General features: G+C 38.5%; 2 protein-coding genes across 3 annotated transcripts in view; both read right to left on the bottom strand.

Moving 5' to 3' along the window:
• acsl1b (acyl-CoA synthetase long chain family member 1b) overlaps positions 1–8638 on the bottom strand; it is a 38130-nt gene extending 29492 nt beyond the window's left edge. The window contains exon 1 of one of the 2 annotated variants that reach the window (XM_067458080.1): positions 8549–8638. The gene's annotated coding sequence lies outside the window, so the exon portion shown is untranslated. Of the gene's footprint in view, positions 1–666; positions 868–8548 lie in introns of those variants that run through there. The other variant, XM_067458081.1, reaches the window with a different exon arrangement.
• Positions 8639–10511: 1873 nt separating this feature from the next.
• On the bottom strand, positions 10512–19615 carry arsia (arylsulfatase family, member Ia). Its single transcript, XM_067456693.1, has 2 exons — positions 19188–19615; positions 10512–13727 (listed from the first exon to the last, which is right to left on the bottom strand). Exons 1-2 carry the CDS (start codon positions 19469–19471, stop codon positions 12335–12337), a joined length of 1677 nt encoding a protein of 558 aa, XP_067312794.1. The 5' UTR covers positions 19472–19615; the 3' UTR covers positions 10512–12334.
• Between the last annotated feature and the right edge of the window lie 1165 nt (positions 19616–20780).

Here is a 20780-nt window from a genome sequence, read left to right as displayed (position 1 = left end):
TATCTGAATTTTTTACGTTAAATATCACAATTCAGACTTTATAACTTGCAGCTTATTTATCTTATATCATTTTAAGAGGGAAAAAAAAGTCAGAATTAAATTCTGGCAAAAACAAACTTCCTTAGAATATTGAAGCTGTCCAACTAAACATTATAGCTCATATTCAAATCAACTACATGCTAACTACAAGAAGTTTCATTTGCATCAAGCTAACTGACTTAGCATCAGCAGCGTTAGGTAAGAGAGTCACCTTAGTCAGCTATGTGATTCATGTTAAACCGTGCGAGGACGCGTTACTCCTTTAACCTCTCACCCACTTCTATTCTTACTGCCCCGGGGTAAAACGTCCTGCCTTCACTTACACACACACACACACACACACACACACACACACACACACACACACACACACACACACACACACACACACACACACACACACACACAGCATGAAACCCTAATAACCTCACGCATAACTGCATGCAAACAACACAGAGTTAAATCCTGCTAGAACACTACAAAACCATTCAAGATGCTTTCATTCAGAGTCAAACACAAAACACAAAATCAGTTTCTTCAAACCTTCAGCAACTTTCCTTCATCACAGACAGCAAAGTCAAACCATCTTAGCCAAGGACCCAACACACACACACTCACACACTTCACCTGAGACTAGGAGAATAAGGCACGTCCAGGCGTGAGTGTCTCCTCCACAATGACCAGGTGAAGGTAACAGAAGTTCAGTCTGACAGGTTGAGTTTATGTGCAACCGCCGGTCAGGCTCCTTATTGGACACGCACATTCTTAGAATCTGCTGTGTCAGCCAATCACAGAGCAGGAAGTCAAACGAGCAGCCGACCAATAGTTAAACTGATAAGATATAATTGTTATTGGGTCAATAATACTCAACAAGAAAGACATGCTGATTACATCAGGGTGACATTCCTTGATAAAAGTCCAATGATTAGGAAACAACATGGATCTTTTTTCTTTTTTTTTAAATGGCCAACCATGCAGATGCTTTAAAATACTACAGTTCACAAGTTTGGGGTCAGTAAGATTATATTTGTTTTGAAAAAAGAAGAAGTAGTTTTATTCAGCAAGGACGTGTTAAACTGATCACAAGTGACATTTATAATGTAATTGTGATTTCTATTCCAAATAAACAATGTTCCTTTGACCTTTCTATTGATCAAAGAAAGAATAGATAATAATCATAACTGTGTGTTGATCATCAGATCCTCATCTGAGAGTGATTAGTGAAGGATCATGTGACACTGAAGACTGGAGTAGTGATGATAAATTCAGCTTTGATCACAGGAATATAAAAAAAAACCTTACACACCCACAGTTTTAAACAAAGTCGCAACATTTCTAAATTTCGTCCGGTTAATCTGCCTATAGCTGATATATCAGTCAATCATCCGCTACCTATAGACCTCTGTTTGTTTATCGAGCATTTCTTGGTTATCTCACGGGTTTGGTGTCGACCCGTCAAAAGGAGCTGATAAATACAAACTCGTCGTCTCATTCCACTGCTGTACACACTTTCCAGGGCAAAGGTAAGATGAACAGGGCCACGTCCTTTAAACTGTAGCCCAATGACAGACCCGATGGGGGCAGACCAAGCCCTCCCACACCAGCGCTGCTATTTAAAAACGGTGGCACAACAAATGGAAAACAGTGGCATGAGGTTGAGTGGAACAGATCCTGATATATTTAAGGCCTGCAATTTATGACGACAGACCAGCGGACATGTGACATCCACATGAGACTCCAGAACAAATCAGCTTTCCATATTCCTCTGAATATGAAGGGTTTTCGAATCATCCCAGACTAAAAAAAAAAAAGTATTATTTTTCATAAATAAACTGCAGACTGTTTCTACGACCACTAAGGTTATTTTAGATTTCCAAAAAGATTCTTCTATCATACACTAAATGCATATGTTTTGGCTCCTATTATTTATAAACAATGATTTATTAAACATTAATTTTTACTGTATAATGGTAAAAATATATATAATAATAATACAATAAAACATTTTCAGCAAAAAGTCACTACTACAGTTAAAACACTATTAAAAATAAAGGTTCTTAAATGGTTCTTCTTTGGCAGGGTGTATGGTTCCATGAAGAACCTTTAATATCCGAAGAGCCTTCCCATTGCACAAAAGGCTCTTTAGACTATAAGATGTTTAAAATAAAATGGAACCGTTCACAAAACGGTTCTTTGGGGAACCAAAAATGGTTCTTCTATGGCAGCACTCTGAAACCCCATAATCTTTGGTTCCTCCTAGCAGCTTTATTTTTAACCACTTAAATTCCACAGACTGGAAGGACATCGTCATGTCTATACTTTCAATTTTAAATGCCTGTGGAGGAGCTCTGACGTCACCATTTGAAACTGTCTGCAGGGTCCTAGAGCTCACAGGGCCTGGATTACACACTTTCAAAAATTAATTTATAAAAATAAAAATAATTTTTTTTTGGGGGGGGGGGGGGGTATTATAGCTTAGACAACATATAGTTACATCTTTATCACTTTTAGCAGTTTGTTATGTAACTTCAAAGGGTTTCACTGAATGTGTGTATGGGAAGCTTTTCAATTTGGGTAGGCCAAATCCAGGCGGAAATCCCAAAAATGGTCCTGGTGTTTTAAGGGTGTATTGCCAAAAGTTTTGGGACATCTGCCATTGCATGCACATGAACTTTAATGCCATCCCATTCTTAATCCCGTAGGGTTTAATATGGAGTCGGCCCACCCTTTGCAGCTCTAACAGCTTCAGCTCTTCTGGGAAGGCTTTCCTCAAGGTTTAGGAGTGTGTTTATGGGGATTTATGACCATTCTTCTAGAAGCTCATTTGCAGGGCTCGCAAAATTTCAAAATCCCTGGTAGCCCTTCGGGCAGGCACTCTTGAGATTTTGGTAGCCCGAAAATAATTTAACCAGAATGAAAAACATTTTTATGTCGAAAATTGGACTGGAGTTGAAATATCAATCAAAAACACAAACAAAAACACATGCATTTGGTCCCAACTGAACTGAAATTTCTATGAATTTCTATGAATCCTGAAAATGCTAGTGTAAATCCCTGCCCCTCTTAACATTTTCACACACGCACGCACACGCACACGCACACACACCTAAATAAAGCTGACTTTATCATCATTACTCCAGTCTTCAGGATAATTTATCACATTATACGTGTCTTCACTGGCACTTTTGATCAAATTAATGCACGTTTGCTCAATAACAGTTTTGAAAAAACTTTAAAAACTAAACAATGTGTTTAATTGTCATGAAAATGGTACTAAATAAGCCAACAAAACAATATGCAAATCAGAATTTCTTCTAGACTTAGCGATGATAATATATGACCCAGACATGTTCTTCACAGCTCTATTGAGATTCACCGCTCTACTAATCTATTGTTTACATAGTTTCAAAACTCAATCAGCAGACAAGATTGCATCACAGATCACACAGTCATTTTCTCTCAAACACACACACACACACACACACACACACAATGACAAGTTCCAATGAGGATGAACGAGGCAGGAAGCGCTCGCCTCTGCAATGAGCATCAGTAAATAAATATCGATCAGTCAATCAGCAGATTTTATCGTTCTATCGGGCAGCTTAAACTACAGTAATAGGCTGCATAATCAAAACACGGGTGAGCTTGTTGCATCATGGGTCTCCAGGTCGCTTATAAAACAACTTAAAAAGCATAATAACGCACATTTGGGTTAACTCAGCCTGACCTTGTGATATCTTCATGATCTGTCACATGACTGATCAGGACAAAGGTTGAGTTTGTTGACAAAATATATCATGCCTTATAAACCTTTGACCTTCATACAAAATGCATGAATGGATACAACAATCAACAGCATTGATTATTAATAAAGATGAACAGATGTGAGCTACAGGCACATGCCTTTTGTCCTGGCGACCGTTTCCAAGAGCTGAGTTTCCACCTAACCTGTTCATTAGCAGCACAATGACCAAACTAAACAAGCTCTGCAAGAACACCAACGAATGGAAGCTCGTTTCCACCACAGAATAAAAAAAGAAAAGGGAAATTATAGCTTTTTATCTCACAATTCAGACTTTATAACTAACTCACAATTCGGAGAATGTAATTCTGAGATATAAACACACAAGTCTGACTTTTTTTCCCTTGCAGTTCCAATGTTTTTATAACATTTCCAAGTTTATTACTCGCAATTGACTTTCTCACGTTTCTAAGTTCATAACTCGTAATTCTGTCTTTTTTTTTTTGCAAGTCCAAATTTACATCTCATAATTGACTCTCACATTTCCAAGTTTATGGACCAGATTTACTAAACAGGGTAAACCAGCGTGAAAGCTCAATTCCAGAAAAGCACCGATGGGAGTGGACATTTCAGCTCGTGATCTACTGACGACTTACTGACAAGCAAATGAATGAACACAGACGCAGCCGGATCATTCCCATACTGACCAACATTATCCACCTGTTAGCGTCTGGTTTAAAGCTACACTGTGTAACTTTTTTAGTTTATTCTTAGCTAAAAACTAGGGCTATCAATTAGGGCTGCACGATTAATCGAAATCGAACCGCAATCGCGATTTGGCTTGTGTGCGATTATGAAAGCTCAAAGGCTGCGATTTAAATTAAATAAATAAATGTCCAATGTGTTAGCGAAGAGCGGCTCTGTGGTCAGGAGTAACGCTGCTCAGTCTGAAAGACTGAGAGTTTGAGTCGCTTATAACGTGCGTTTGAAAAAGCAACACGAGTCAAACATCTTCACAAACTAGTGAAGCGCTCATAAACCTGTTCAGCAAAAGACAACGTTTAATAACATGTTTACCTCACTTCATATCGTCAGTCAAGTGTGTGTGAGCTGATGTGGCTTCTCATCAGAGTGATGCAGACAATGCTTTATTTTATAGTATTCTATGTCAATCAGCACCGCATTATAATATACTTTATTAGTTATTACTATGAAAATACCTTTGACGGCTTGAAGAACTCAAATACACCACATTTTGCTGCAGTCGTGTTTATTGTCGTCATCTTTAATCAAAGCGTCTCTATCTTCTGTTTACAGAACGTCATTACTTCTCTGAGGCAAATGTGGCGTTTTCCGCTCAAGGGCGCCCTCTAGCTTTCAGTATGAATTAAAAACTTTGAATAATTTGAATTTAAATATTACAAACATAATAATAATTAGTATTAGTATTACATTGTTATATTTATTCTGACATACTCTTTATTTGTAATTATGAAAATGTTATTGTAATGGTAATACGTCTTATTTTTTAAAATATTTTAGCAGTAATAATAATCAAAATAATTATTATTAGTCACATTAATATAAAAACACAAAATGTTATATACACACACACTTTACATTTGTAAAAAAAATTATAATAACAATAATCGCATTTTAAATCGCAATCGCAATTTTATCCAGAATAATCGCAAATATATATTTTCCCCAAATCGTGCAGCCCTACTATCAATCGATTAAAATATTTAATTGTGATTAATCGCATGACTGTCATGAGTTAACTCGCAATTAATCGCAATTTAATCGCACATTTTTAGCAATTGTAAATGTATCTTAAATTAAGTTTTTAATACTCTAATCAACATGGATTTGGACAAATATGCATGCTTTATGCAAATGTACATTTATTATTAGTGAAACCATACTTAAACAATAATAATCAATACAGCATGAAGACGAGACGTATCAAAGGTCAGAGATGTTTATCAAAGAAATTGTTCATGTTTCTTAAACCTAAACTTAAAAATTAAGAATAATGTGATTTCTCTAATTTTAAGAATATAAAGGGAGTTTTTACACTGGCAGTTTAATTCAGAGCAGGGCACAGTTCGTATGAAAAATTGGTAATGTGAAAGCTGTCATGCGGACCTGGGAGCGCACAACATACCTGAGGAGGTCCATATTCCACGAGTAGGAATATAGTGCGGCCCCTTTAAGAGATCCGCGTTCCCTGTTGAACTGCCAGTATTTTGTATGTGTGCCGCGATTCACTTGGACATTGTGAAGAAGACGGACTCGGGAGCGCTCTTGTTCAGAAAACTAACCTGCGCATTCGTTTGTTGCGGACTCTAATATATTTAGTTCAATAAAACACATCTACTGTAAGTGGTGATGGTGTTAATGATTTACCTCAGATATGAGCGAGAGTGAGCTTCAGTGCATCGCGCTTGGACTGCAGAGAATGTGCTCAGTGAAAAAACACACTTTTCTTTCTTATAGACCTGGAGTCTAATAAAAATTAAACAGAAAATATGGTAGCTTGTAGGCAAAAACTGCACTTTTGGTTTAGAATAGTAATGTTAAAGTCAACCCTTTTCTTTCCCTATTAATGTTTGCTGTTGCATCATTGCGTCTATGACTGCTCTCACTTTTTCCAACTACGGGCTATGCCATGGATCAAACAGAAAATGTGTGCTGCATTAACGCGCGTTAATAAATTTAGTGCCGTTAAAATTATTTTGAGTTAACGCGTTAACTTTGACAGCCCTACTTGTTAGTTCTTTCAAAAATATATGTGCTCATTAATGTATATTTACTTCTTTCAAGTAATAAAGTATTCTCGTAAGTTTATAATATGCCATTGAAAATACATACGGGTGAGGGGTTCAAATGCCGGTCGCCATGTTGCCTCTCCATCTTGAAAGTACAGTAGCCAAAGAGGGACATACCCGTACATTCAAGCTTCGCCTTTCGCGTTTTAACACTCGATGGTACCATGTTGAATGTGAAGAGGGGGATTGCCATGCTAATCTTGGACTAAATCGGCCACCGTAGGAGTTAAAACGAAATCAGAATTGAGAGGAACAGAAACCATTACTCACTGGATGGTCATATACCTTTACACCACTAGATGGGGGAAAATATCACACTGTGGAGCTTTAAGACGTGCTTTTATTGGCTGGTAAATAATGGCACAAACACCAGTAAATTGACGAGCGCAAACCTTAGTAAATCACCTTGCATGATTCATCTAAATACTGTGAAGTGTTCATCTAAGTGTCAGGTATGATGCAAACCTTTTGTATTTTTGATTTTTAATAAAATAAACTGTCAAATCATATGAAAATATGGATAAGCATTATTTCACTAGGATACTGCTTGGACTCAGAAAATATGCTAGATTTGAATGCGTCATAGCTGATCGAACAATGGTGAGAATACAGAGATAATATTGGAGATTATATTTGCACCAAATGATTAATATTTATGCGTTATGTGTTGCTATTGACGATGGCCATTATAAGGAAGGAAATCCCACAGAGAATCTTGCTTTAAAAAGCGCATAGAGCTGCTTGATATATTTGTTGTTTGCTGGTTTTCAAATAGAAAACTGGTCGAACTCTTTTCAGTGCGTGCATCTGTTCTTTTTGAATACTTTCATCTCATTTGAACAAAACCGTGAGGGGTTTTGAAAACCCCTGACTTAGTGTGTGCATCTCTCTCTGTCTGTCTGTGTGTGCATCTCTCTCTGTCTGTCTGTGTGTCTGTCTGTGTGTGTGTGTGTGTGTGTGTGTGTGTGTGTGTGTGTGTGTGTGTGTGTGTGTGTGTGTGTGTGTGTGTGTGTGTGTTATACTTGAAAAGGTCAGATCGTTAAAACAACAATACAATATATATCTCTTTTCTCAATATATATCTTTTTTTTCTCTCTCAAAATTGCCTTTTTTAATTCCCTCATTTATTTTTAATTCCATGGTAGAAGCTTTCATATACCAAAGCACCCATGAATGATATTATCTAAAAAAGAAAAACAAAAATGCTGCATAAACATGATGAAACCACAATGAGGGTAAAAGACAATCTATAATTATAGTGTACGGCTTCACAATGGCGGCAGATCTTAAAAAATGAAAGAGAGATTCTCCTAAAGGTAAAACAGTGAAAAGCTGGTTTAATACTAAACCTTCATTTACACGCACAGGTGATTTCTGCAGGTAGGAGGGATGCTGGGAATGAAGACAATAAACAGAAACATCATGGCTGTTGCCCCAGAACAAGGTCAAAGGGGACACGATAGATCTTATGCAAGACGACCTTCAATAAAAACAGATTAATGATCACACATTTCTATGAGAACATGTATCATCTCTAATTCCAGCTTTGAGGAACGCATTTAGAGGTTCAACGGAGAACTTGAGTCATAGTTTACAGTCTCACTCACACACACATATGACAGATGACGTGTCTCTACTTCACACACCAAGATCTTTCACTATTCAACACATATATGCCGCATGCAAAGAGTGCACTACACGACATTCGTCAACTTATTAAATGACCTTTCCTAACAGCAACAATTAAACACTAAACAAATCATTGAGTTCATAAGTGTCATATTTCAGTTTCACACACATGTTCTGTTGTCCATATGCATCACGGATATGTTCGCAAAGCTTGCAAAGTTGCTATTATGGGATGCGTGTAATTATCAACTATTAATAAAACACTACAAGAAGCACACATGACCTTTAGACCGGCTCTACTGACCTGTACGGACCGAGCTCTCCCGTTAATCGCACGTGTTTGTCTGACGGCGAGCGTTTACTACTTTTTCCGTTTTGTTTGGGCTCAGTTCTCTCGGCCAATCAGAAGCGCCGTACGAATAGAATGACTGTTAGGAGGCCTCTGATTGGTCGCGTGTTTGACTCGCAGTGACCCGAGTTGTTCACCTTTGTACAGACTTTCACCAGCGGGAGCGCGCGCGGGTGTGACAGACCAATATTACAAATCAAGCTACAAAAGATATGAATTATACACAGAAGATATAGATCATTGAGTTGTTTTGATGAGTTGTATTGATAAGTTAAATATTTAATATTTACGATAAAGACATGCAGTTAAAGGGACAGATATCAAACAGATATCATCAGTTCTGTTTTAATATCATATATGTATTCACTGAGGATTATGCTGTGGATGAAATGGATTTATTAATTTTTTTGAATGACTTGTGGATGCGCCTGATCAAAACGACAGAACAGCGACAACCAGTGTTCAGATGTGGCACGACAGGATGCAGTGATGAGAGTTTATGAACAGCAGCCTTTATAAATGACACTTTTCTTGCCAACCCGCTTTTATAAATAACAACAAACGATAGTACACTATTATGCCAAACGAGCCTTTACTTCTTTTTTCTTTTACACCCTTTTCCATGTTCTGAATTAACTTCATAACTGTATTTATTGACATTTGTTTAGTGATGCCTTTCAAAAGTGATATGAGGTATATATATACATTATTATATTTATATATTTAGTAAATAAACAAAAAACAATTCTTAGAATACTTCAAATATTTAATGATTTAATTAAATAACCCCATTTCTAGAATTCTTAAGACTATTAATTTATAAAAATCTAAATCTATTTTTAAAAATACTTAAAACATTTAAATAAATAAATAAAACTAGCCTAATTCTTAGAATACTTTAAACATTTTAAGAAAATAAATAAACAATAAAACATTTAGTTAATTAATTATATAAATAAACACAATTTGTATCATTCTTAAAACATTTGATTTATTAAATAAATAAACACATCTAATTTTAGAATACTTTACACATTAAACAAATAAATATATTCTTAGACTATTTAAACAAAAAAAAAAATAAATAAATAAAATAGCCTAATTTTTAGAATACTTAAATACATGACTTGACAATAAATAAAACTAATTCTTATAATACCTAAAAAATTAACCCAATTCATAGAATTCTTAAAACATTTAAATAACAATATTTAATAACTAAATCTAAATACTAGAATACTTACAACGTTTAATTAAAAAAACGAATTATTAGAATAATTAAAACATTGAATTAATCCATTCATTAAACATATTCCTAAATTATATATAATTAGGTTTATTTATATAAATTATGTATCGATATGTGTATAAATAAACCTAATACTTAGAATTCTTTTAATTTAATTTTTAGAATACTTAAAAAATGTAATAAATAAAATGGATTATTAGAATTCTTAAAACAGTTAATGAATTAATTAATTAATACATCTAATTCTTAGAATAATTAACATTTTTAAATAAATAAAACTAATTCTTAGAATACTTTACATTTAAATGCATAAGTGAAGCGGTGAAGAGTCAGAAGTTTCTTAGAGTCTGGCGCCCACACCTGAGAGGCCCGTTTCTCTGACACACACACACACACACACACACACACACACACACACACACACACACACACACACACACACACACACACACACACACACACACACACACACACACACGTAACAAGCAGACCTTTATTCTGTATAGCACAGTCCCAGAAGGCCTAGCCAGTGTTCCTGTAGCTAAACAGGCAAAATCAAGAAACCAGTTATAGTGAGGCCAACAAATGTACACACTTTTATTTGTCCTCTGGTCTCAATGAAGAAATCTCAGGTGTCCACCGAAGGGCTAGAAACTGCATTAGCCTTAGTACAAGAGAATATGAGTTTATTTTAAAGGAACTGTTATCATATATAATAAAAACTCGAAAACTAGATTCAAGCAGCAAAACAGACAAAGTTAATCACATACAGGACAAGCTCAAAACAACTGAACAGATTCCCTTACTCGGTCTAGCAGTTAACACTTAACAAATATGAGATCTGGGAGGATACGAAACACACTTCACACTCATTGCACAGGGATTCGAGGTCACATTATCAGAAAGCGCAGGGGTCAAAGAAATTATGTCGATGGTTAAAGAGTTACTTCAGTGATTTAGCATTAGGCTTTGTGTTTAAAATGGGTCATTAATGTAGTAGAGATGTGAAATTATTTTTGAATTTGTTTCCTTTTAGACTGAGAAAAGACAGAAAATGTATTTTCGTCTCATGGGGATGAAAGACAACAATTCCCAGAATGCTTCGCTGCCCTACGAGGCCACTCCCAAAGCCACCGCTACTAGATTACAGGATCACTTTCCCACGTGTTCATTTTCATAAAATCATTTATTTCAGTTAAATTTATGTGTGTTCAATATAATGTGAGTGAGCTGAGCAAGAGTCACAGCACAAACGCAGCAGGAGTCAGATTACGTACATTCATCACGAGAGCTGAGGTAAACGCGTCCGTGCCAAGCCTGGAGTCTCCCTCTCATTTACTGAAGCTTTCGCGCCTCGTTCGCCCCCCGGTGACCGGTCCCAGTATAGCCGCCCCTCTGTGTTTTCTAATGGACGGGAGGCAAACTAAACAATAAAATTACACTTCAAATATTTTTTCCCCAAAGTTAGTTTATGTCACTGAAGGCAGTTATCATCACGATGATTTCATTTCAAATGTTCGTTTTTATAATAAGTTTAGTTTTAGTTAGTTATTTGATGCTATAAAAACGGGGTGTGTGACGTCATGATTGACAGCTGAGACTGACGGCTTCTCTGAGTGAAGTTGTCACTGAGGCACTAACGGACTTTTTTCGAAATTTTTGGGAGCAGATTGGAGCTTTAGCTTTAATTTCTACATTTCCATAACTGTTTATTTCACACCAACATGATTAATTGTTCTGCATCTGCGAGAGTGTGGGCGGGCTTTTGATATCGCGACTGTACTTCCTGCTCTACTTCCTGCGCTCTACTGCGCAACTCCGGTCCCGAAATCGCTACTGCGCAGACTCGGTCCCAAGATGTCCGCGCCGTGCAGGCCGCCTGAAAGCTTCAAATCTGCCAAGCGGAAACGGATGATGTCGAGTCTTCCATATTTTTTTACGGTCTATGGTCCGTGCTCACGGCAGTCGTTCTCAGCGCGTGTTCAGTCTGGAGCGTTTTCACTTCATGCCTTTTGGAAGCTTAACTTTCATAGGAATTAATCTGAGAAGTTAAAACACTCACTTTGCTCCGCCGGCCGCTCCGTTTACATGAATGCCTGAGCCGAGTGCTGGGAGTGTGATCCCACCCCCCATTGACCGGTTGAAAACATGCGGAAATAGCTCCTCTATTGGCTGTAGTCTTTAGTGTTTGGCCAAGAAATCCTCCGATGACACAAATTGACGATATTTGCGTCATCTGAGGATTTTTTTCCATAAATAAAATACATAAATCTCTCGTCTCAGGGGGATATCGGGGAGAGCACGATCATTTGAATATACTCTAGGGTTTCTACTGATACAAAGCCATATGCTGATCGCTGAAGTAACCCTTTAAAAATCAAGTAAGCACATGGTTCAAGTGAATGTGACCACGGTAACTTCTTCACACCGGGCAGATCCTAAAGTACCAGCACGTCGCTGTCAGCAGCATCTGTGATAGTTCACGTGTTCATTCAGATCCTGTTCGACATCATTCGAATATTAAGTCTCCGAAAAAATGACTTCATTTTGCAGAACTTCCGCTTCTGCTTCTTGACTTTCCTCTTTCTGAGATTAAACGCCTCCCAGTTCTCTCCGTCTCCTTCCCAGGGACCCCAGGCTCCTCCGTTTCGGCTGGGATTGGCTCTGGGGTCTTCCGAAGGGTAGCGGACCGGAACGGCGGTCCGGTTGTGGAACGCAAGCCGAGCCAAAAGTTGCTTGACCACGTCTGGCCGTCCCTCTGCGAGATCGTAGCGCTCGTACGGATCGTCCGCCACATTGAACAGCCACAGGGATTTCTTCGGCTCCACGTGCCGTTCCAAATTCCACCAAGATTCGGGAAAGTTTCCGAGCATCTGAGGAGGAATCCAGTCTCCGTATCCGGGATTTCCCGTCAAGAGTTTCCAGTCTCCGACTCGAACCGCCGCCTGTACGGCTGTGTTCCAGATCCCGTAACCGTTTTTTAAAGATCCGTGCCGGGCGGCGTTGTAAAGCGGATCAATATTATGAAGGATCTCCAACCGTGGAGACTCTTTCCCATTGCTAATGGTTTCCCACATGTCATATCCGTCGAGCCCTTCCATCTGGGAAACGTTCCCTCCTGCAAGGCCCATGATCGTCGGATACCAATCGGTGATGTGAACCAGAGCTCTGCTAACTCTTCTTCTGCGTTTTAGCAGCGGACTGTGCACGAATCCGATCCCACGGACGCCTCCTTCCCAGTACGTTCCCTTTCTTCCCCGTAGAGGCCAATTGCTGCCTCCAAACAGAGGCTGTCCGCCGTTATCAGTTGAAAAAATGATGACGCTGTTCTTATAGTATCCGTACTTTCGGAGCGCATACGTAACGTTTCGCACGGCCTCGTCGACAGAAGAAACCATCCCGGCGTATTTCCGGCGAAACACATTTCCCATTCGCCGATACGGGTAGACGTATTCCCTCGGGGACTGCAGCGGAGTGTGTACGGCTTGGAAGGAGAGGAAAACAAAGAGAGGTTGGGATGAAGGATCATGCGCGGCGAGGATCTTCCGGACTCTTTGCGTGTATAAGTGCGTGGAATAACGTCCTCCCTGACCCCACGCCACTCTTTCGCCCTCGTGAAGGTCGAATCCGCAAACTCTCGGCCCGTCGCACGACCTGTAGCTGTAATAATCCACGCTGCCCGTCAGAGAGCCGAAATACGTGTGGAATCCGCGGCGGGTCGGTAGACAGTCGCGCTTGTAGAAGCCCAGGTGCCATTTGCCAACCATGTGTGTGGAGTATCCCGCATCCTGCAGCCGCTGCGGCAAAGTCCGGAGGTCAAAGGGCAAACAGCTGGGCTGCCGGGAGCGGATGATGGAGTGCTGGAGACCCGTATGGATCTGATATCTAGAGCGGAGGAGGAAGGGAAAATTAATGGACCAGAACTCATATACAGATGTATTCATTGCATGCGTGCTCCGATATATAGCTGCTATATAACTGCTTTTATCATCGCAATATGTAACTATAATATCGCCCAGCTCTCATCAGTACTGTAAGGCCGCCCAAACCGCCCCAATGGAGGCTAACGATGGCGGGTGAAGGTCGCTGTGCATTCTGTCATCAGTTGGGCATAAAGGATTTAATTCCAATTCTTCTTAATCTGACTCCATCTAATCATAATGTAGAATTTAGGTTAGAATGCCAATTGGTTATTTGGTCAATTATATTTAATAGTTTACGTACATATTTAATTATTCCGTTTATTAAAGGGATAGTTCACTAAAGATGTAGGAGTATTTGTTTTCCCAGTAGTTTCAATTTTGAGTTCTTGTCTGTGCCTCATATAATGCAGGTTTATGGTCACCACCTCAAAGAGCACACACAGAGAAGTCCAAATTAAACAATCCCCCATCGTAAGTACACACTGATGGCCTAAGACACGAAACCAGCGGTTTGTGTGAGAAAACAAACAGTATTTACATCGTTTTTACCTCTTGTACATCACCAAGTCCGACTGATCCGAGGGTGAGCGTGCGTGGATCTCTCGCGCGTGTACGTCTCTCATTGTTTACACAGAAATTTGGGAAGTGTTCCCTTTACTGTGAAGATCTAAACATATTTAGACGTACAGGACATCGCAATGGAAGAAGATTTCGATATATTAACAGACAACCAGGGATGGAAATTAGCACCCGCCACCAGCCAAATGCGGGTGATTTTGAGTTGTGGCGGGTAAACTCGCTTCACCTACCGGCCACCGTGGCGGGTAAATAAAAATAGCATACTGTTTCCCCTCTTTATAAACTGTGTTCAGTGCATGCGAGTGCGGCTGTATATCCGAATATGACCAGTCGTTTTTGCCGTCATTACCCAGATGGTGCCAGAAGACGCGAATAAGAACTCGTGCTCGCGCTGAGAGAAGATCCGTCACTGTCATCCGGAAGCCCGCACCCGTCTCACAGCGCGCAAATATTGAGTTCTCTTTCAAGTCTTATGCTTAAACAAACAAACTCGCACAAAAAGTATGCCAACATGTTCATCTTGATGAGTATTCTAGCAGACATAGTCTGAATATGCCTTAAGTGAACTTTATACAGTCGTGAAAGAAGAGCATATCCTTCTATTAGGTCTTAAAGGGGAAGTAGCCTTTACTGCTATGTTTAATGTCAAACAAAAGGACATCACTCACTGCTCTTGATTGAATAGCTTTTGTAAGTTTAGTAAGGATTAATCTTTCATGTAAACAGTTAAATATGCAGTTATTTTACATTTGATTACTTTATTCAATTTCTGTACCTTTCTGCAGGCCAGTAGACCTGTACATTATTATTTAATGTAGGCTACACATGAGTGAGGTCGAGCTAAACAATTTAGTTTGAATTTTATTTTATAATTTATACTGTGGGTTGTTGAAATGTGCTAAATAAATATTTGCATAATTTGTAATTGATTTATTATTTGAAACTTTAATATTAATTAATGCAATTGCAATGCCTTGATTTTTAGTAAAGTTACTCAGTCATAGCATTAGTCATAAATGCAACGGATAATTGGCATAATTTCTTTTAGTGCTTCGGTTTCAGCCAATAATTTTTATTTTGGTGCATCCCTGACAATGTTCTGCTCGGTATGTCGTCAACACGCTTCAGATGTCGTCAAAACTAGTAGTTTCATTGTTGGTACTAAAAACCTAAAACTGGAAGCCATAAAAGACCACAAATCATCCAAATGCCACATCCAGGTAAAAAAAAAAAAAAAAAAAAAGAGCACACAGAGCCCTACTCATTTAATGAAATGTATATCAGTTCATGGTTTGTGTGTGTATAAGAGTGAAAGAAAAAATGTCAATATTTCTTTGAGATTTGAGATTAAATAAACAGCTTAAGTATTGTAGAGCTTGTAGTATTAATTTTCACGTGCAGTTACACATTGTGGGTTATAAACAAGAAAGTGGCTGGTTAAAACATTGAGTGGCTGGTAGATTTTGAAATCCACCAGCCACAGTGGCCGGTGGACAAAAAAGTTAATTTCCATCCCTGCAGACAACGTTACATTTTTTTCACAACCATATTTATTTGAAATAGAATACACTGATCAAGAATGTGAGACCACTTCCGGCGCTTTCCGCGCTTGCGCAGACTAAAGCCAGAACGCGCGAATGTCACAACAGGAAACACGCACACGCGCATACAAGAGGTAAAAACGATGTAAATACTGTTCGTTTTCTCACACAAACCGGTGGTTTCGTGTCTTAGGCCATCAGTGTGTACTTACGATGGGGGATTGTTTAATTTGGACTTCTCTGTGTGTGCTCTTTGAGGTGGTGACCATAGACCTGCATTATGTGAGGCACAGACAAGAACGGTTTGATCTAAAATGATCAAAATTGAAACTACTGGGGAAACAAATACTCCTACATCTCGGATGCCCATGAGGTAAGCTAAAACATATCAAAATTTTATTTCAAATTGAACTATCCCTTTAACTACAATATCGCCCAGCTCTAATCTGCTAAATGTACTCATAAACATATTAAGATATTATAAATATTAGCATCGTGATTATCTGTAACACTGCTTTAAAATAATGTGTAAAAGTGCTATGCAAATAAATTTGACTATATATATATGGGTGCACTTTAGATTAAGGCCCAATTCCCACTGACTTTTGCCTCAATAAACTCTTAATCACTGATTACGAGTTTAACATTAAGCTTTATATTTAAACAGGATCGTTAATATTGTAGAAACTGCTTTTATCATCACAAAATGTAACTATAATATCGCCCAGCTCTAATCAGTACTCATTAACATATTAAGATATTATAAATATTAGCATCGTGATTATCTGTTACACTGCTTTAAAATAATGTGTAATGTAAAAAGTGCTATGCAAATACATTTGACTATATATCTATAAATATGGTCGCTCTTTAGATTAGGGTCCAGTTCTCACTATTAACAATGAGTTTTGCCTCAGTAAACTCCTAATTACAGCTTATTGACAATTAAAGTTAGTTCAGTACTCAATTCAAGCGTGTAAAAATTAAAGCGCACATATCAACGTTCTAAAATTAAGTCAAACCTACTCAACTTTTCTGGTGTTCCCATCATGCACTGAGGCATGAATAATTCACCCTTTGCCATGAATTTGATTGACAGACAATCTGACCAAGATTAGATAAGTAGATTAATGTCATTGTTGAAACAACATTCCTTTTATTCTTCATTCGTGCTTATTTGATACTATAAATGAAAGAAGGAAGAGATGATCGGTTCACGGGCAGCCTGAGGCGCTACAGTGATCACAACACATTAAAGACTTTTACATTTTAAAGTTGAGACTTTGTTTCATATTGAAAGTAATCTGCTCGGTGTCCTCTTTGCTCCGTGATGTATTTTCTCTACGGGAGAACGTGTGTGGTGAGAACGCCATGGCTGCAGTAACTAAAGGGGGCTCTGATATTTTATTTTTGAACTCAAAATGACATTAATATATAAAAAACCCATCCATCAAATGTTACCGTCACTTGTGCACCAGGTATTGAGGTCTCAGTGTAAAGAAGCCGATTTACTTTTATCATGTAGATATGGAGTCTACACAATATCCATTGTGTTATTTACTCAGATGTTTCTAAGTAAAGCATATGCTTTGTGGTTTAATTCAGAGTTATGTTGATTTAGTAAAAAGTATTACTCAACCTTTTACTGACCAAGTTAAAATATATTCTCTTATATTCTTTTGTGTTTAACTTAGTTAATTCCATATGTGAAATTTACTTTAAAGAGCTGTGTGCAAAAACATGCAGAATAAGGCATTAAAAGATCAGTTCACTTCAAAATGAACATTTCCTGATCATTTTCTCACCCCCATCTCATCCAAGATGTTCCTGTCTTTCTTCAGTGGAAAAGAAATTAAGTTTTTTAAGGAAAACATTCCAGGATTTTTCTCCACATAATGGACTTCAATGGCAACGGTTGAAGGTCCAAATCAATGCAGTTTCAAAGGAAGGGCTTCAGAGGCTCTGTACAATCCCTGATGATCTAGGGTCTTATCTAGCCAAACCATCGGTCGTTTTATAAAAAAACAAAAGCGTATTATTAAATAGATGATTAACCTAAACTTAAATCTTCCGCTGCTCTGTGACATGCCAGTGATTGCGCAATCGCGTCGGAAACGTCACACTAGCCGTAGGTAGAAGTATCACCTCAAGCGAACGTGTGATGAGGAATACAAACGGCCTTTACCAAAAAACACTCCATCTTCAACTTCAAATTCGTCCGATACCGTTGTTGTACCTTTTCTTTTGCTAAAGGATGTTTGTATTAGTCTTTGCACAAGCGTCTTTTAAACACGAGGGTGGAACTTTTGCCATATACCTCTAGCGTGACATTTCAGACGTGATCGCAATCCTTTGTACGTTGCAGAGCAGCGCATTATGAGCAATTCAGGTTAAAAAGTATGTAAATGTTTATTTTTTAGAAAATAACAGATGGTTTGGCAAGATAAGACCCTATTCCTCGTCTGGGGTTGTGCAGAGCCTCTGAAGCCCTTTCTTTGAAACTGCATTGATTTGGACCTTCAACCGTTGTTTGCCATTAAAGTCCATTATGAGGAGAAAAATCCTGGAACGTTTTCCCTCAAAAAAAATTATAATAATTTGAGTGAAGAAAGAAAGACAGGGACAGGATGAGATGGGGGTGAGCAAAATATCAGTAGTAATATGCATGCTAATAAGCAACTAGTTAATAGTGAGAATTGACACGTACACACGCATATATTAGTGCTGTCAAATCAATTAATCGTGATTAACTGCATCTAAGACTGTAGGCATACACTGTAAATTAACACATTTTATTTGTTTACAAACTTTTATTTTAGATGCGGTTCATCGAGATATATATTCTAATAATTTTTTACCGCAAAATATTTTTGACTGAGTATTGCTGATCTCAGATTTAATGAATGAAGGATTTTTTTGAATCAGTTGTGCTGAAGAATCAAATTGATAATTGGTCTGAATGAGTCAGTTGTGGATCAGTCTGGATATGAATGAAGTAAAATCGTGAATGAATGCCTGTTTTTGTCTTATTTTAAATCATTTAAGTTATCTTGAGGCCCCATAAGATATTTGCTGAGGCCCCTGTCTGAGAACTGCTGACTTGAATGATCCTGACATAGTAAATTAGCCTACTTTAATAAAATTACTTTAATATAACAATATGACCCTTACATAATATTACTGTGCTGGTACCATGGTACAGTGATGTTAATACCATGGTGTTTTGATATTACTGAATGATTGCCAGTAGCCTACAGTAAACATCTACAAACATGATGCAAACAGCTGATGGAGTGAATTACCTGCCAGTGATGAACTGACTGCGTGATGGTGTGCAGATGGGCTGGATGTAGTAGTTCTCCAGCTTTACTCCTTCCGCTGCCAGTTTGTCCAGTGTCGGTGTGTGGATGTCTCTGTTGTGGTAGCCGATGTCGTTGAAGCCCTGGTCGTCCGTCATGATGAAGATGATGTGCGGGCGCGGGTGGCTCGGCTGCTCCACCTGGTTCGGACTCGTCCAGTCCTGGGAGAGATGACCCAGACTGAGCAAACTCATCACGGAGAGCACTGATAGAGCCGACGCTGTCATGATGCCAGCGCGTTCAAACGCGAGGAGAAAATCATGAAGTTTGTGTGAGGAGGCAGCGCGATATGCGCGCGGTGAGGGGTCTGGATGTGTCTCAAAAACTAGTAAGCTGACTGCCTCACATTTCCCCCTCTGCACTGTGTGCCCACAAATGCTCCACGCACCAACACCGCGATGATTTTTCGAAGTCGTAGCCTATAAGCAGACCCAGTGAGCTGCTAATACAGTATTTTTTACTGTGCAAATGTTACACACACTATTGCTGCTTTCACGTGCTATCGAAAATTTCGTAATTCCCACTTCCAAAGTCGTAATTACGAGCTCATTGCATTGAAGTAAGTGACTTCAAAGGTCGTTCATGTGCAATTTTTAACTAACTTGTGTTTACGATCATCCCGATAGCACGTGAAGGCAGCAAGCAACAATATGCACGTCTGATGCTGCTGTAGGCTATATGATTGCCTTTAAAATACTGTATTATGCATTAACAATTATGCACACAAAAATGTTGCTCGTGACATATTCGGGAGAGATCTCTCTCCATGTGTTTGATGTCTCGTCATTGTTTCAACAAATAGCTAATAAAATAAATGCATTACCTAAATGCCTTTCATTTGGAGCCATTTGTTCATAACTCTTCTGATTTGTATTATCTTTTATCATCATGGACATATTATGTCCTAGCTTGGCATTCTTCTTTTCAACAAACGTAGGAAGTACTGTCATTTTTACAACCTGTTTATAGCTCAATAAATGGAAGACAGACTTTAGATTTGAACATGCTGTTATTTGAGCATTTGATCAATGTTTTTTTCATTAATCTCCAAACACAAGCTGAGGCCCCCAAGGATTCCTGCTATTAAAACATGCCGTAGAAGTATTTAGGGGGACCCGGGGTACAAACCGTGCTTGAACAGAGACAGTGTTTGTGCGCACAAGAGCTCTTTTATTGGGATTTTGAGCGTTGTTATTATATATGAGCTGGAGCTCACTGGATTCACTGTGTGGATCACCTGAAGCCACACACACTCAGCAGATAAGATCTTAAAGAGAAACACAAGTTTACTTAGAAAACGACCTGCTGACATCTGTGTCCTTTTGGCTCTTTCAACACATTGTGCAATAAAGTCATCTCATCTCAAAAGATGTTCATGACAACTCAGAGTATTTGTCATGGTAATAGATGTCTGTTGTTGGAATAGATCTGGGCTGGGGTGTGGACTCACTGGTGTCACGGTTCGGTTCGATTACGATTACCATGTCATCGATTCGGTTCAATTCGATATCACGATGCATTGCCGATTCACTGCAT

Source organism: Pseudorasbora parva, chromosome 11, assembly GCF_024679245.1.
Source record: "Pseudorasbora parva isolate DD20220531a chromosome 11, ASM2467924v1, whole genome shotgun sequence".
Taxonomy (NCBI): domain Eukaryota; kingdom Metazoa; phylum Chordata; class Actinopteri; order Cypriniformes; family Gobionidae; genus Pseudorasbora; species Pseudorasbora parva.
Note: the sequence above shows the minus strand (reverse complement) of the source record. Positions and strands in the feature narration are given on the sequence as shown.

Excerpts from the sequence above, each read along its gene's own strand:
- arsia (XM_067456693.1), bottom strand. The coding sequence starts at position 19,471 with ATGACAGCGTCGGCTCTATCAGTGCTCTCCGTGATGAGTTTGCTCAGT. Across the intron at positions 13,728-19,187 it reads AGTCAGTTCATCACTGGCAG|ATATCAGATCCATACGGGTC; the intron begins GTAATTCACTCC and ends CCTCCGCTCTAG.